This window comes from Protopterus annectens, chromosome 5.part0 (assembly GCF_019279795.1).
Source record: "Protopterus annectens isolate FY-2018-M chromosome 5.part0, PAN1.0, whole genome shotgun sequence".
In the NCBI taxonomy this organism is placed as follows: Eukaryota; Metazoa; Chordata; order Ceratodontiformes; family Protopteridae; genus Protopterus; species Protopterus annectens.
This window is the reverse complement of record NC_056735.1, coordinates 219,466,749-219,484,823: the sequence shown is the minus strand read 5'-3', so window position 1 is coordinate 219,484,823 and position 18,075 is coordinate 219,466,749. Positions and strand designations below refer to the sequence as shown.

Sequence of the window (18,075 nt, the reverse complement as noted above, 5' to 3'; positions counted from 1 at the left end):
TTGGGGTTGGCAGTGAGTGGAAGTAGAATCTGTATCCCTGGGATACAATGCTTAGGACCCATTGGTCCTGTGTAATATAGACATCCCATTTTTTAGCATGCAGGGCAAGTTTTCCTCCTAGGGGTGCAAGTACTTGGGCATGGCTGGGAAGAACAACAGACAAGTCATTGTGAACTTTTTCCATAAGGGGGTGGCTTGCCACTCCTGGGTTTAGAGGTAGGAGCACTCCATTGCTTAGATCTCTGCATACCCTGAGACTGTAGTCTTGGTGGTCTGTTGCCCCTGGATTTGGACCGAGAAGGGATGGGAGGGACTGGAAAGGGCCAGTTTTCAGAAGACCAATGCCTACTGAACCTAGGTGGCTGTACCTGTAAGAAATCTGTAACAATTTGCATAGATTTAGCTTTTTCCTCCATCTTTTTAAGAACTACTTCTGTTTTTGTGCCAAACAAGCATTCCTGGTTTAATGGAGCATCTAGCAATTTTGCTTTGACGTGGTCTGGCAGGATTTGTTCCTTCAGCCAAGCATGCCTTCTCAGTACAGACCCAGTGACAGCAGCCTTGGGAGATGCTTCTAAGGCATCAGAACCACCCTGCAAAGTATGCTTACTAACTATGTTTGCAGAATGCATTAACTCTTGTAACTCTATTCTCTGCACAATCTGGAAGCAGCAACATTTTCTGTTTAATTAGTTCCATGATATGCTGCTGATACTTCAACATGTGAAACTGGCAATTTAAAGCCCTTATGGCAAGAGTTGCAGAGGTGTATGCCTTCTTACCCCATCTGTCTAAAGCTTTAGAATCCCTGTCCAAAGGAGTAGTTTTTTTTGGCTATAGTGGCCTTACTACCTTTAGGTCCTTGGGAAATGGTCTCTGGATCTGCAGCGGGATTCTTAAAGAGAAATTTGTGCAAGTCAAGTACTCTGTAGTACAGGCTTTCTAGGAGCTGGTTGCAAATAATCAGAAGACTGGACTCCATGAAGAAATCTACAATATCCAGGACAGGGGGGTATAGCTAGAGGCCTGTACTGAGGCAAGTCTAAAAACTCAGTCTTTTTGGACTGTGGGTAGTCCTGGCATTCCCAGCGGAAATGATCCCTTAAGGTATGCAAGGTTTCACCAAAAGAAAAGTCCTCTGGAGGGGGAAGCAGAGGGAATGGAATCCTTTGCATCTGAACCCTCCTAGGTAGATAAGGGAATGTTGTGGTAATAAGAGGGATTGCAGTAATCAGACTCACGGTCTGTAGAATCTGAAGGAAAATCAATCCTTTGTCTTATAGAGGGGGAAGGCCGGTGTCCCCTAATTAAAGTTATACGGTCTTCAGCCATTCTAAGCATTTGTTTCCATGGCATGGGAGCTTGAGCATGAGCTTTGGTCAGTTTTCTAGGTGTAGAGCAAAATCTGGGCCACAGAAAGTCAGTAGTTTGTCAAAAATGAAGATGGCTGTTTAATAAGAACATCGGAAGGTTGGAATACAATCTCAGAAGCTGGTGCCTGCACAGCGGCTCTGGACCCATCCAAAGTAGAGACATCCGCAGGTTCCATCTAAGAAGCAACTCGCGCATAGCGGATTACGAATGGGTCTCAGCAGATGCTTGCAAATCTGTAAAAGTGGGTTTCAGGGGTTGTGAAGGCACCTCACTGAGTACCGGCCTATGCAGTCTGTCCCTGTCTTTATCCTTACGTTTTTTTTGAAGATCAGTATTTGGATGGCTTATAGAAGCCATTTCGGAATACAGAGAACGAGAGCAAAAGAATTTAGTAACAAAAATAGCCCGACAATGAATAGTTAAGGTGTTGAATAAGGCACAAAAGACAGTGAGGAATGCCATGGTCTGGGCCTAAACAGGTGACGCAGTAAGAATGAAAATCTCGGTGAGGTATTTGCTTTCCACAGGCAAGGCAACTTTTTCTGACATCGGTAGAGCAAGAAAAAAGGATCCCAAACGTGGTACTTATCTTGTAGAAGACTTAGGTCTGAAACTCAAAAAATGAAAAATTTCAGGAGACGGCCTACCGGCACTTTGAAGCAGAAGCAGTTTGCGACACTGCACAGCAAAAAAAGCTGATGTAATGGCATCGGCTACATGTTTTATACCCCTGACGCCATGGAAGAGGCGGCGGCATCTGACGCAGAAATCACAAGACTCTGGTATTCGGGACGACTGAGGGCTACCTGCAGGCACTGCAACAGTAAACACGAAGAACATCTACTATATGCACACCCCCGACACACACCAGCCTGGTTAACAGGAAAAACAATGCTCCATAAGAGTGAACCTGCAACTACAGACCAATAGCTTTGCTTCCGACGATGTAAACTATACACTAGAATTGTTGCTGACAAGAGTTTGAGTTTAAACTCAATCATGGCACTATAACAAAAAGGGCAATAAAAGAAAGTCATATGGGACAAAGGATCATATGTCAAGGTCATAATGGAGAACTACAAAGAAGAAAGTATGGCATGGACAGACTACAAAAAAGCATTTGGCAGTATCCCACATTCATGGATAAGAGTGCTTAAAAACATACAAGATAAACCCTACACTGATAGATTACATTACAGCAAACATGAAACTGTGACATACCACTTTGCAGTTAATGCATTATAAAGGAGAAATTATTCCAGGGTAAAAATTCAAAGGTGGATATTCCAGGGTGACCGTCACAGCTGCTCTTTTGTCTTGCCCTTAACCCATTAAGCTGTCTGCTTAACACTTTACATAATTGCTACAATTTGTCTCCCGGAAAACAGTGTAAAGACTTATTTTGTAGATGATTTAAAACTGTATACATCAGATGAGGAATTGAAAGCACAACTGCAAGAGGTCAAAACCTTTTCAGATGATACAAAAAGGTCATTTGGGCTGTGCAAAAGCAGCCTTTAAAGGAAGGAAAGCTGCAACACCAAGAAAACCACTTTAAGACAAGAATGTGATCTAAAAGAACTTGAGCAAGTGCGAGTGCATAAAATGTTTGGTAACTGATTAAGGAGCAACAATAAAGCAAGAACAAAATGTGAATAAAACTTAGTAAGGAACAATTTAGAAGACTTAAATTAATGCTCAAAATAGTGTTGACATCTCGGAACAAAGTCCAAGTTATAAACCAATTTGCTGTTCCTGTGACTGGCTCCAAAAGGTGTTGGATAGGTTGGACAAGAAAACAAGGATACTTCATGCTCAAATGATTTATAAATCTGCAGTTGTGGAACCGCATACTTTATCTGCTGACCTAAGACAAAACCTAGTGAATGTTTTGAAAGAGGAGAATAACTCTAAGATGACTTCCCTGCTTAGTTTAGTAGAAGCATATCAGCGTCAAGCGGAAATGGAAATCAAACAAGTAGATTAAAAAAAAAAAATGAATTTACAATCTTACTTCGATATGTTACAGATATATGCAACTCCATACGAATTGCATTGTTGGACACACAAAGTGCTCCAAAGGGCACTTCTGGCTAACAAAGATTGAAACAATACTAATTTCATGAACTTTAACATCAAACTTTGACATGGGAATGGGGTCCATTCCTGTCATGGTATTAGAAACCCAAAAGACTTGGTTTTAAACCATCTTCCAAATCTTAACTGCATATGCAACAGCTCTACAGAATACCTTCAGTGTTGCTGAAAATACCAACTGGAATCCTGAAGAATATGTACTTCCCTAATGGTGTACCAAACATACAAAGCTTTGAGCTTGTTTCATCAAGCTTTTTGTGCAAGAAACTTAATGGTGCATCAGGTGCTAAAAATTCTTACTCTAGAGACCACAGCTCCAAATGCAAACATGAGTAATTCTTTTTAAAAGTACTTCATTCAGACCTTGCAGATAAATGCACATCTTTCAGCACAAAGTCGCCACACTATTTTGCTTTTTGACATCCATACTTCATTGTCTTGAGTTCCAGTTCAACTCTATTCCACGGAACTACTGGCACTTTATTGGGGGCATGTGCCACTAGTTTGTCATCAGATTTTGTCTAGATACTATATTCTTCCTGCAAAATAAGTCTGTGCACAAATCAGCAAAGTAATGAAGGAAACCACTGCTGCTTGGTATTGCTAATCAAGGCAGTTACTAGCTACTCAAGCCAAATTACCCAAATATCACAAGAGTCCACTTCAATTTTAAATGGCTATGGACATTTTTTTTTTTTTTAACATTTAATGTCAGTTTCTGATCAAATGGAGCCGCATGTTGGTCAGAATATGTACATGTGTACAGTTGTCTGCACAACACTTAACAGATCTAACACTGTAAAGACGTACTTAGAAAAATACCTAATTGAATTTAAACTTTTCATACTAATTGCCAACATTTCCAGCCAAAAGTGATTGCCTCATTCTCTCTGCCTCTGATGGCTTTTCAAATTTCTCCTGTATAAAACCTTTTCACCTGAAATATACCCTTGAAAAGTTGATATTCATACTTCTTTTCAATATGCAAATTACTCTTTGATTTTGCATATCTTAGCACAATGTCCTTTTCTAGTACAGATTCTATAAAACTGGTTAAATGCAGGACAGCACTTCTACTCATGCTTATAGTAACAGTACTTTTAAGGGATGCTTCTGATTTTTGTCAGGACTGTTCTGTCCCTACTAAAATTCAACTTAAAATACTTAAAAACAGTGTTACGAGCATTTGCTGAAGTGTCCCTACATTGGGGCCTTCTCCAATATTTTTATTTGTTTGTAATACAGAAGCTAAATCTTGAGCACTACATTTACTGCATAAAGCTTAAATTAAAAATGTTACCACCTTCTCAGAGCTATACTATATTCAGATGGCTGTCTTTCAATATCATTACTTTTGATATTACAAACCTATTTTGGCAGTTTAATCTGACTCAGATTTTATCTTGCATTCTTTCATTTTGTAACTATACATAGCTTTCCATAAGGTCAGGTCCCCTTGCCTAAATAACCAGCTCCATGTTTAATTCTGTTTACACTGTATTTATTCTTTAGTTTAAATATTCAACATGGTTCCTGGCAGTCTACAACTGCAAGTATGGTTGCAGGTAACCATTGTAAAAGGAATCCTGGAATGGCTGAGGACTTCAGTAGCAGACATACACTTGGAATTGTTGTGTATTAGAGAGAGTCCAAGTACATCTTGTTTGAGGTGAAGTCCAGAAGAATGTGATTCTTCATCCATATCATACCATGAAGGATGAAAGCTTGCTGAATACAGGTCCTCTTCTCCGAAAGAGGTGGACAACTGGTCATGGGGAGGTTTTCTTCTTCTGGTAGATAGAGCTATAACCAGTGCACATGACTCCACTTGTGGACTACTGGAATAGACACCCTCAAAAGTTTTATAAAATTCCACAAAAGAAATCAAACTGTTGACGTTGTGGCAGGTGTTAACATCCCTAGTTTCTACCCAAGTGTATACAGCTGGGGGCTTCAAGTATACCCCTAAATTTCTGCAACCTTGAGCTCCTAACCAGCAGCCCAAAGCTCCTGTATTTAAAAAACCTCTTTCTAGTGGTATTTACCATTGCTGGCCCACACACACGAGAACTGTCATTCTGATGTAAAGCAAGAAAAGTATCTTATCACTAGAAGGTTGTGCAGATATGCTAAGACTAGTCATGTTACTTTTGTTTACTGCATGAGAATAAAACTGCTCATCACTTTTCATTGGTCTTGTTTATGAAAGATCTAGTCAGGCCTGGAATGACTGAGATGCCACTATTGGTCCTTTAGAGAGTCAACAGTTGAGGAATCAAAACAGACTTTGGTCAGTTAAGGACAAAGGTGCACCTCACCAGGGCTAACACTATCAAGTCTGTATGAAATGACATTTAAGACCTCATTTTACTACAGGAATCTTTCAAGTATAAAGCTTATCCATTTTACTGAAGTACAGCAACCCGTTTGCTGCTAGCACTAGTGGAAGGCTTCCCTTCTAGTGAGAGGATGGAAGAACCCTCTGACTTAGGAAGACAGGGTTTAAACAGATGCCCCTAGGCTGTGAACTCTACAGTGCAGGACTACCTCACTAAAACAGAAGGCACCTATTAAGTCAATCCTTCACAGAATCTACCTCCTGTGAGCAGTTGTTGGTCTGCTTCAAAAACGGCATCAAAACCTCTATCAAAAATACAATTTTACACTATCATAACCAACACAATCTCAAAATTAGTAAGAGAAAATACAAAATTTCAGGAGACGGGATAATGACCACCATGTAGCAACTGCTTCACGCTCACAAATGACTTTACTTAGTACAACACATTCTGCTTGAGAGAACCACATTTAACATGGAGGCCTTTCCCTTATGAAAGGTCACAGACAACACATACACATGCTGTGGATCTCCTAGATCCACAAAGACTAGGTCTCGGTGCCTATTAAGCTCCACATTCATACTGACATTTCCAACAGAAATACCAGAAAGCAATCATTTCAGATACAGTACACAGTCACTCTACAAATAAAAACAAAACAATTTAGTGACTGGTGACTCTACAACCAGACAAATTCTCTTCTCACTGGGCTGGACAAAAGACAGGGTGATGAGAGTTCTTTCAGGTGCCAGGATCTCATCAAGGGTATTTAAGGCTCTTTCACCTGGAAAACCACTACCTCAATGAGAGTGTGAGAGAGTGTAGGGGTGTTTCATGTAGGTGTAAATGACTAGGGGCACACAACCCTGAGGGATATTTGCAGAAAGATTCTCCATGCACATCACAAATATGAGCAAGACTTGAATTCTTAGAAGAATCCTTCATTCCCTAAGGATTATGCCCACGTATAAAGATAACTGGCTTCAAATGCGTATGTAGTTGGTGTCATTCCAGGAGGATACAGTATGCATCATCATGGGATGAGATGCTCAGTCTTACTTGCTTTGCAGATTATGGTCTGCAGTTATTTCCAAGGTTTCTGCATCATAGCTGAAGCCTCTGCTGCCCCCACAGTGCCTTTTTTTTTTTTTTTTTTAAGGCAGAGTCCAGCTGACAGACATCCCAAAATAAATTCCAAAACTGAGTCACATTGAGGTAGCTCTGCCCAGTGCCAGAAACCTCAACACAATTCCTGAGCTCAAGATCTCATGCATTTGGAGCACGTCCATGTATGTATATTTACTGAAACTTTTAAAATATCCAGAAAGTACTCCATACGTGACTGGGTTTTGCACCTACCATGCTTTCAAGACATTAAGTCAACTGTGGTGGCATATCCATACTTGTTAGTGACTAAATTACCTCTAGGTAGATCCCCAGGAACAACAGCACTCAAGGAACTCCAAATCACACTAAGCAAAAATGATAGCCTTGTTACAGATGCACACTATGTCTCTTGATGATCATGTAAAGTGCTTATGTAGCCCTTACATTTTTATGGCCACCTCGAGGAGCAAGTCAAACAGGGAGCGTGCCAGACAATTATACCCATTTAGGTGGCTGGATTTTCAAAAGACAAAGGTAAAGATGCCGAAACCCTAGAACAGTTGCATTTCATCCATGCACTTAGGAAAGGGAGGTTTTACTCTAACCAAAATACAGAAGTCACTGTTAAGGAAGCCGTGCACTTGTCCTCACCACCCTAACCCCTAAAAAAGTCAGTCGGCTCTACAGTCTGCTAGGAGCAAAATTAACACTTAGGACAGTGACAGTAATATAATTGTTTACCAGCAGCAGCAAATTATGAACTAGGGAACCTTTCTAGAACACAGTTAACTTTTTTGGCATGCAGGTAAAAGGAAGACCATTTAATGTTTTACTATGGAAAAGAAAAACTGCTTCCATATGCAACTAAATGTGCAACAAGGCTTTGTCTAGGCTGGTATTCTCAAGGCAAGGTAATCACTCAACTTCGGGCATCACCATAATTTCTGCACAGACTTTGTTTACAAATAAACTATGAAGGAAGAGTTGGGGACTTAATTACATATTTTAAACACATGGATAAAATACACAAATGCCTCAGATACCCTGAGAACAGATTACTGAAACTAACCAGCTGCATCAAAAAGGAAGGCATGAAATTTTTCTTTTTAAAACTGACCTACACAGTCCTGACCTATAGATTACACCTAAAAAAGTTGCACATCCAAAGATCCTCCCAAAATGCCATTCTAAAGATGGCCATTTTACATAAGGTATAATTTAGCTCCCCTTTAAAATTCCACACTTGAATACTTCAGTTCTGCACCATGCTATAGCCAGGATGATGATAAACTTAAGCTAATGACTTTCGATGTGCCTTATGCATCCTTAATAAATTTGCCTGTGGCAGCTCCTCTATAGATATATGTATATGTATATGTACATAAAAAAAAAAGCAATTATGTTCCTGATAAATGTTTCGAGTAGATGTTCAGATATCCAGCCTATTTTTTTTCCTGGTAGCATACTAGCAATGTAGTTGCCTGCACGGACAATGACAAAATTAAACTAACATGAACTCTGTCAAATTGAAGTTCACTGAGCTAGTGACGAGAGGCCTTCCCCGTGTGTGTGGGTGGGGGGGGGGGTGACAGCTACAGAGAACATGCTACAAGCTGCCCTCCAGGACTTACTACAGGCTACTTCAGTCAAACGAATCCTCAAAACTAGAAACACACCACTATCTACAATGTCCCAATCAAGCTTGAAAGTACAGATCATTTGTTGACAATATAGGACAGCACAAATAGGAGGGCTAAAAGGTTATAGCCTGAAAAAAGATTTCATACTGCCAGCAGCAGTATGAAGGACAATGTGGTTATTCATCAACCCCCCCCCCCCCCCCCGAATGACCATTAATGCTTTATAAGAAAGGTAAATCTCCTGTGGAAAGAAGGCACCTCCTAAAGATGTTTGGTGCTAGCTGGAAAGAGAGAGAAAGGGGAAAATTTAAGAAAACTTAGTTGCATTCATTCATAGATCAAGAATGGTCCTAAGCAATTTTTTTTTTTTTTGGGGGGGGGGGGGGGACAGGGGAGTTGCTCATCTGCTAGCCTTCAGTAATTTCCTTCCTTCAAGGCAAAAAACGTAACAGCTCAGAATACCTGTACTGACATCAATGCCATAGTTGCAGTAACAGCAATTATTTGAAGTTATAAAAATGTAGCTACATTACCTTGATTTCGAACTGGTGTGACATAGTTAACTCCTCTGACATTCCTCCAGTCCCAAGATTCTGGCATGCTAGAAGCAAGTTTAGCCAAATCATCCGTCATAGCAGCAGGTCTTACTCTTCTGCAAAACACCATTTCCACAATTAGAAGCAAAAACACACAAGCTTGTCTTTCATTGCTACTGTAAATTTTATCATGCATTATTTTTGTAAAGGTTCTCTCACAGTGGATGCTACACTACAGTACTACACTGTCCCAGCATGCTCACAGCAAGTCTACTGCTTATTGGGATGGGATCTGGGTCTCCCACAAAGCTCGAGAGGATGAAGTGAGTAGAGATTTAACATGTACACACACTAAACACAGTTAATATACATAATGCGTGTAAATTTATAACCTACAGACACACATACAGATAGACACACACACCCTCTGTAGCAGCTGGCAATACTTGTAGTATTAAGTCTTTAGAACCAGACTTAATATAGGTTTACTGACAAGAAAAACAAACATGCACTACTAGTTTCTAAAGGTATAAAAACAAGAAAGCAGCAAAACATGCGAGAGCTAAAAAACAAAAGGAATTTAATGTGAGCGCTTTCAGAAACGCCAATACGTTTCCTTCTTCAGACATACAATGACAAAACTCTAGGGCGTAGATTTATAATACTACCTACCCAATTAAACAATTAGTGTTTTTCTCATGACAATTAATACAAACAGATTCCTTGCCAGGAACTTGTAATAATATTAGCAATATAAAAGTTACTTTCCAGAAGATCAATTGTAAACATATTATATCGCAAAACAAGTAACACAATAATCAGCTCCACAATTTTTAATTGCCCTAAATTAAAAAAACAAGTGGTTGATGTTAAATAAGCATCATTCATTTTAAAAAACTGAAATTCACTTTTTTTGTGAAAAATGTGTGATTATCCAACTAAAAACCATGTTAAATAGTGTTAAACAATGGCCACAAACAAAAAATAATGTAAGGAAATATCCTAATAATAAAAGAAAAAAACTCATCTCTTCAAGGCTGCCAGTTTTAAGAAACATTTGATGGATACAGTTTCATTGAGACCTGGAGGCAAATAGGCTACTGTTCTTATTTGCCATAATAATTCCTCTATCTCAAGTTTAATTTGCTATGGTCCCCCCTTGACATCCGACTGTACCTGGTTCAAGATGTTAAACCTAAAGCTGTGGTCAGGAAATTCTTCTATGTGCCTAGCTAAGGCGTTATTCATATCTTTCCTTCTAATGGCGTATTGGTGTTCATAAATCCGTTGCCTAGGCTTTCTTTCCAGCTTTCCAATGTAGAAAGTGGGACAGTTCAGGCAACAAGCGGAGTAGACTACCCCTTTCGAATCACAAGAGAATCTACCCTGGACCTTATACCATTTGTCATGAATCCTAAATTGATATGTAGTGTTTATAAATCTACATTGGTGACATGCCCCACACTTTATCATGCCTATATGTTTATTTACTAGAGGCTTGCTAGAGTATTCAAGAAGTGACTTAAAGTTATGGCCACGTCTAAAAACCACCCTAGGTTTGTCACCCAAAATCTTATTTAATCTATTGTCCTCCATTATAAAAGTCCAGTTTTTGTTTAAAATATTTCTTATTAATGCATGGTCAAGGTTGTAGGTACAAAGAAAACTAGTTGCAAAACTATGGGACTCTGTTGGTAATAAAATTTCCTGATTAACTTAAGGAGTACGTTCAACAGTTGAATTAGTTAACAGTAAAGGTTGAAAATAGCCTACTTGTCTTTTAGCAATAACTTCTGCAGAAATGCTAGAAATTAATGTTAAGGGATATCCCCTATTGACAAACATTCTCCAGAAGTTGACATTCACTTATAAAATCCATCTCCTCTGAAACCATTCTAGCTGCTCTGACTAATTGTCCCTTAACCACCGCTCTTTTCTGGTGGTAGGGAAGAGAGCTAGAAAAGTGAAGGAATGAATTTGAGTAAGTAGGCTTCCTATATATCGTGGTTCTAAACCTGCTGTTATGATAATCTTTATGGACACAAATATCCAGAAAGTTGATAGTATCCGGATGTAAAACGTGAGCGAAGTCTAGAAAGTCAGTTAAGGAAGTTATAGTAGCCATGAATTCTGGTACCAAACTAGTGGGGCCTTTCCAAATTAAAAACATGTCGTCTTGGGGGTGTACCAAGCGACATGATTTTGAAACAAGGGATTAGGAAACAGGGTAGTTTCCCCAATACGTCATAACGCAGTTGGTGAAACTTCCGCCACAGATAGACACACACACCCACTGTAGCAGCTGGCAATACTTGTAGTATTAAGTCTTTAGAACCAGACTTAATATAGGTTTACTGACAAGAAAAACAAACATGCACTGCTAGTTTCTAAAGGTACCCAAAATTCGGTTGAAATTCAGTATTTCAAAATGCACAACATTTCTCAAAGCTGGCCAATAAAACAAAAAGTACTTATAAAATTAGTCTTGTTTTCACCACACTCCATCATAAATACATACTTGCACATGTTCTCTTTACATACTTTCTGCTCCTTTTCCAGTTTCCAAAAAGACAACACTGCTTTCATTCTTTAAATGCAACTATGGAGACTCTTCATAAAATTCTATACACCCCAAAATCAGTATCTGATATCCTCCATATATATTACAGTTCTCACTCCATCACCTGGCAGAATTAAATGGTTAAAAACCAGCCACCAGAAGCTGGGGAGCAAGTGAATTACCTCCAAGCAATTAGTGCAAAGTACACTGAGTAAAATAAAACAGTCCCTGGTCTCACTTAAAAATGTTTGGCAGTGCACTGCACTGTAGGTCCCTATGCAACAAAATTGGGACACGACAATCAATGTCAAGGTAATAAAACAAGCAGAAGCAAAATAATGTTTATTCCCTAGTGTTACACACAGGGTACAGATTTTCCATGTTGAAAAAGAATGCATAAAAAAAGGATATACAAGTATGTGTATATTTATGAGTACACAGTTTGAGGACTCAAATTCAAACTGGGAGGGCTGCATAACGACCAAAAAACACAGCCAGGGAATGCAAGGCTATGCATTAATCATCAGCTTGATATTATTACCTGGATTTCTACGATGTCTATTTATAGTGGTCAGTGGGCAACAGTTTGCAAAGTGAACTAACAAGTTTATTAGGTTTGACATCTTCAGCTGAAACCACTCCAATGTTTGCAAATGTTCAGTAGGCCGTTTATTAATCTTCATAGACAAGCACTCATGTATAGAAATTTCCAAACAGTCAATTTGGGAAACATACATCTTCCAATATCACACTGAAATTCCAAAACAGTATCACACAAATTCTACCAACTCATTTCATATATTCTGCAACAATGCACCTACAAAGCATGCGGTGGAAAACAGCTAAAATTCTGGGTAAAGCACCAAGTAATCTTGGAATCTGAAATCCAAAGACAAAGTCTAAAAGAATATGCTGATACAATTCAAAGATCTGGATTCAATCTTGCCCAAAGATATTAGAGCTAGAAAGTGTACCAAACTGCCAATATTAAAGAGTTTTCCCCATACAGATGGGCTCCATGTCTTGAAAGTATCATGCTTCTGTGATTAGACAGTCAGTGTCATCTGTGAAAGCTTTTTATTTCAATGTATTCAGATGATCATTGTGAAGATAGGTGAAGGCTGGCAGCCTTCACCAGATAGAATTATGTCATTTGTAAATATTAATATAAAAGTCACAGGCTTGTTCTCTTAAAATGGGGAAAAAAATGGTGTTTTAGTGTGGAACTGCAAAAATGTAACAGTGCACTCTGCTGTAACAAAGCAAATAAGTCAATTCTTTGATGTCAGGGCTTGGAGCCGATATGTCTGGATGAAGGAATTCTGGCTATTGTCTTGAGACCAGAGTTCATTGCTAGAATTTGCATTTATAAATTCTTATTGTTCTGGCTTCCTGACCAGCTGCAAGAACAAGTGCTATCAACCTCTGAGAATCTGTTAGCCTGGGAACCAGAAATAAATTATGTAATCTGAACTGAATCAGTGGTACTGTGTTGTCAACTTAAGGACAGAAATAATGAGAGCATTGGAACATTTGTCTTGAGAACATCCAACATCACCAGCACTGCCTGTTTCTATATGCAAGTAGGATCTTAGTAGTGTTAAGCTCCAACAGCACATTGCATGTATATAGTGATACTGTACCAAGTCACTCCAAATAAGTCTTGACTGTTAGGTTGCACTTACCATTTGGATAATAATATTGCACAGTAATAATTGGACAGCTTTTTAATGGCCTTTGAGTAGCTGATCAATATAAGCTGGGTGGTGGCAGTGATTTCTACAGTATACTTTGGGTAAAGGGGGCACAAGTTGGAGAACCTGTGCCAGCCTTCCCCAGGAGTGTCTGTGTGGCTGTATAAACTCATCTCAAAGTGTGTGCGCACGTCAGCTACTTGGGCAGGGACACTACGCACTGGCTGGACAGAGGGCTGGAGGTTTTAGCTTGCCCACTAGGCTATCTGGACCATAGCTGTGCCAGTGGGGAGTCTTATTGGGGACCTGGACAGAAAGGGAGAAACCAGCCCCAGACTGACTGTGATCTCCGTGTGCTCTTAAGGGAAATTGTACTTTACTGTGTGTGTATTTATTATCCTTTCCCTATATGGATGCCTCTCATTGGTGAGGATTGAGGCTCCTTGATTGCTGGGCCAGTGCATGGGGTCACATATTAATTTTATGGCAGCGGTGGGATATCCACACCATATATTAAATTGGTTGGCCAATACTACATTGGCTTGTAGTGGTGTGGGTAGAGTGAATTCATGTAGCTTGTGTACAGTGATCACTGAAGGTGCTCTGTACTAATCAGCCAAGCAGTGAATACTCAAGAGCTCAGATCACAATTGTTTTACTTCTTTTGTTAGCTTAGTCAGTCAGGGAGAGCAGAGGAGTATGGAAAGCTAACAAGGAGCCAACTGGCTGAGATACGCCAGGCTAGGGGACTGGTGCATGGAAATTTGACTACGGCAGACATGATTGCAGCTTTGGTCACAGCTGCATCAGAAACCAGAAACTAGGAGGACGATCAGACTGGCAGTGGAGACGTACTACACTCAGATAATGGACAGCTCAACCTTTCTGCAGAGGACTTAAAAATGCATCTGGAGCTAAAGAGACTTGAGTTGGAGGCCAGGCGTTTGGAATAGAAGCATCTGAGAGACTGAGGCGTCTAGAGACAGAGGACAATAAAACTGACGGTTGCAGGCTGAGGAGAATGAGAAACTGCTACGGCTGGAAGCTGAGGAAAAGGAAAGGCAGTATGAGAAGGAAATGCTGACTCTTTGCCAGAGCCGTGGAGGTAATGGGGAAGGGAATAACTGGACCCCAGAAGCACAAAAGGTCAGTAAATTTCTTCCGCAGTTTAAAGAGGGGGATAAATTTTGATAGTTTCATTCATATGTTTGAGAGGGTATGTAAACGGTATGATGTTGACCTAAGGCTCTGGGTACGGTTCCTGACCCACTTACTCCATGGTAAAGCTGTAACTGTCTTATCTAAAATGCCTGAAGTTGACTGTTTGAATTATACTGTTAAGAACAGTTTGTTAGAATTGCTTAAGCAAACACCCAAAATGTATAGGAAAACGTTTTGTGAGCACAGACGCAAGCCAGATGAAAGTTTGTGTGAATATGTTGCTGAACTGAGCACTTGTTTTCATAAGTGGGTGAGTGGATGTCAGGTCACCACTTCTGAAGGGCTGGCAGACCTTTTGGTGAGGGAACAAAACATTTTGCCTGAGGACATGAGGATCTGGTTAGCTGATAGACAAATGTGCTACTACTTCAGATGAGTTGGGGAAAAAGGGAGCCTTATTATCTAGCAAGCAGGGCATCCCTGCACAGGAAAGGGACCCCCCAGCACTGCTCATGGGTCTAAAAGGAACCCATGGTGGTCAGCATAGACTATCCCAACAGAATCTGCCAGTAGCAGGGAAAGCCACTTAGTCCAGGTACACATCCAGGACCTAGGGTTAAATGTTTTGAATGCAACCAGTGGGGCCATGTGGCATACAGATGTCCACGGAGGCAAGATTAGGAACAAAAGGTTAGAGCCAGTAAGTGGGAAAGACAAATGCCAATAGTAGGTTGCCTTGAGACAACAAGGATACCGAACTACCATCCTGCAGATGTCCTGATAGGGAAGGATTTTGATGAGGCAGTACCATGTGCTAGCACTTTCACACAGTCAGGCTAGGAGACCAGCATGTCGGTCTGGTAGCCTGGGGAATAGCCAGACAGGCTGCATACTTGCAGCCAGCACTGGTGAGGTGGTTACTTTAGGGAGGGAGCTACTCTGTAGCAGTGAAACTGAAGGTGAGAAACAGCTGCTTGTGGGTACTGATGTTCCCTTGGATAGAGGGACTGCAAAGGTTGAGGTGAGTCTTAGTACGCAAGCTGACAATGAGGCAGGACTGTCAGTGGATGCCAGACTTCCTGTGGAAGGGGAACTGGGAAGGGTTACAAAGAGTTGAGACAGGTTCAGCTCTCAGACCCTACACTGCAAGGCCTGAGGCTGGTAGCTAGTGAGGCACCTGATTCTCAAGGGAAGGGGGATTCTGTATACTGGGACAAAGGGTTACTGTACAGAGTGTTGATCCCTGAGGGTGGGCTAGAAGGTGAGAGAATACAGCAGTTAGTAGTTCCCAGAGCCTATCGTTTGGGGCTTCTAGCCATAGCCTATAATATTCGCTCTGCAGGTCATATGGGCATAAAACGTACGAAGAGACCTATTAGGCAGAACTTCTATTGGCTCTGAATTTCCAGAGATGTAACAAGGTACTGCAGGACCGGTGAGCCGTGCCAAAATGGTAGGCAAGGCAGGGGACAAGGTGAGAGCACCTTTGATGCCTTTGCCTGTGATTGAGGAGCCATTTCAGAGGGTAGCTATGGCTACTGTGCGGCCTTGAGTACCCAAAGTTCCAGAGGGAAAAAGTATATACTAGTGGTAGTGGATTATGCTACACAATACCCTAAGGCAGTGGCTCTGTCCTCCATTGAGGCAGACAGGTGGCAAATGCTTTGTTAGAGATTTTGAGCAGTGTAGGTTTCCCAAAAGAAATACTGACTGAAAGGTGCCAATTTCATGTCAGACCTGCTGGCTTGTCTGTGGAAGTCCTGTGGGGTGAAGCACCTGAAGACCACCCCCTACCATCCCCAGACTAATGGTCTTGTTGAAAGGATAAACTCTACAAATCAAGTCCATGCTACGGGCATTTGCAGATCAGTTTAAGAGGGAGTGGGACACATTTGCGTCATCTTGTCTGCTTACAGAGAGGTTCCCCAGGAATCCACACTGTTTTCACCCTTTGAGGTGTTGTATGGACATAGGGTGAGGGGACCTCTAGATTTAATTTGTGATGAGAGGGAAGGTGAGGGTGAACCTCACAAGGAGTCTGTTGTGGCATATGTCCCAAACCTCAGGACAAGGCTCAGGGAACTCATGGGCTTGGCCCAGGAGAACCTGGCAGAAGCCCAACAGAAAGGTGTGGTATGACAGGAATGCTCACGCTAGAGAGTATGCTGTGAGGCAGCAGGTAGTGGTTCTCATTCCTATCGGATACAAGCTGCAAGCAGCTTGTGAGGGACCCTACAAGGTGGTAAGAAAGGTAATTGAAGTTAACTACATGGTGGAACTGCTAGGCAGGTGCACAAATTGTATCATGTTAACATGATGAAACCTTACCATGATAGGAGGTCCTTGTGCTGAGCACTTGCAGTGGACTGCAGGAGGAGTCTGAAGGAGATCTGGTGACTGATCTCATTAGTGAGACTCAGTCTGACACCTCCGTGGAAGGGGTAAAAATGTCCCAGCAACCATCTCCTACCAAAGTTCGAGAAATCTGAGCAGTGTTACAGGTGTTTGGGGACATGTTCACTGGGAAATCAGGGTGCACCCACCTGGTGCAGCACCAGGTGGATACAGGACCCCAAAGGCCTATTAGGCAGGCCCCTTATAGGGTGCCTGAGAGAGTAAGAGACTCTGAGGGAGGAGATATTCACAAAGATGCCCTTTGGGATGAAAAAATGTCCCAGTATTGCCATCTACAGCCATTCCTGGCAAGAGCACCTTCAACATGTCAGGGAGGTGCTGGGCAGACTACAGAGGGCAGGGGTGACCATTAAGCAGAGCAAAGGTCAGGTGGTATGGCAGAGGTCTCCTACCTGGGACAGAGTGGAGAGTGGTAAGATCAGACCAGAACTTGCCAAAGTAGAAGCCATTCAGGCATGGCCTTCACCTGTTACCAAAAAGAAAGTGAGGGCATTCTTAGGTCGGCACAGTACTATATAAATTTCATCTCCAGTTGTAGTACCATAGCTGCTCCCCTCACACACCTGACAAGGAAGAACAGGCCAGATAAGGTAGTGTGGACCATAGCATCTGAGCAGCCATTCCAGGAGTTTAAGGAAGCTTTGGGAGGACCCCCTGTGTTAGCCAGTCCAGATTACAGCAAAGGTTTTGTTGTCCAGGTGGATGCTTCAAACCATGGGTTGGGGGCTGTACTTGGCCAGATTTCTTTAGAGGGAAAAGAGCACCCAATGGTTTATCTCACTCGTAGGCTCCAACCCAGGGAGGAATGCTATGCAGCAGTACAAAAGGAATGTCTAGCCATAGTGTGGGCACTGCTGAAGCTTCAGCCTTATCTGTATGGAAGAAAATTCACTGTAGTGACCGATCACTACTCCCCAACATTGTTACACAGAGCCAGCCAGCAAAATGCCAAGTTGCTAAGATGGAGCCTAGGGTTGCAAGCATATATGTCAGTGCAGCACCGCAGTGGGATTAGCGATGCCAACGCGATGCTCTCAAGACAGGGAATGGGCAAGGTATACTCAAGATAGACCTAACCCTCTCAAGCAACGTTTCTCAAGGGTCACTTGAAAAACTAGGTCTTCGGGGGGGGGGGGGGAGCTGAGATGTGTG

General features: G+C 41.5%; 1 protein-coding gene across 1 annotated transcript in view; it reads right to left on the bottom strand.

The window, feature by feature from the left end:
- Window positions 1–18,075, bottom strand: part of CTSC (cathepsin C) — a 279,811-nt gene that overhangs the window by 81,627 nt on the left and 180,109 nt on the right. The window contains exon 5 of the mRNA XM_044072207.1: window positions 9,091–9,209. Coding sequence (XP_043928142.1) covers window positions 9,091–9,209 — 119 coding nt within the window. The remainder of the gene's footprint in view (window positions 1–9,090; window positions 9,210–18,075) is intronic.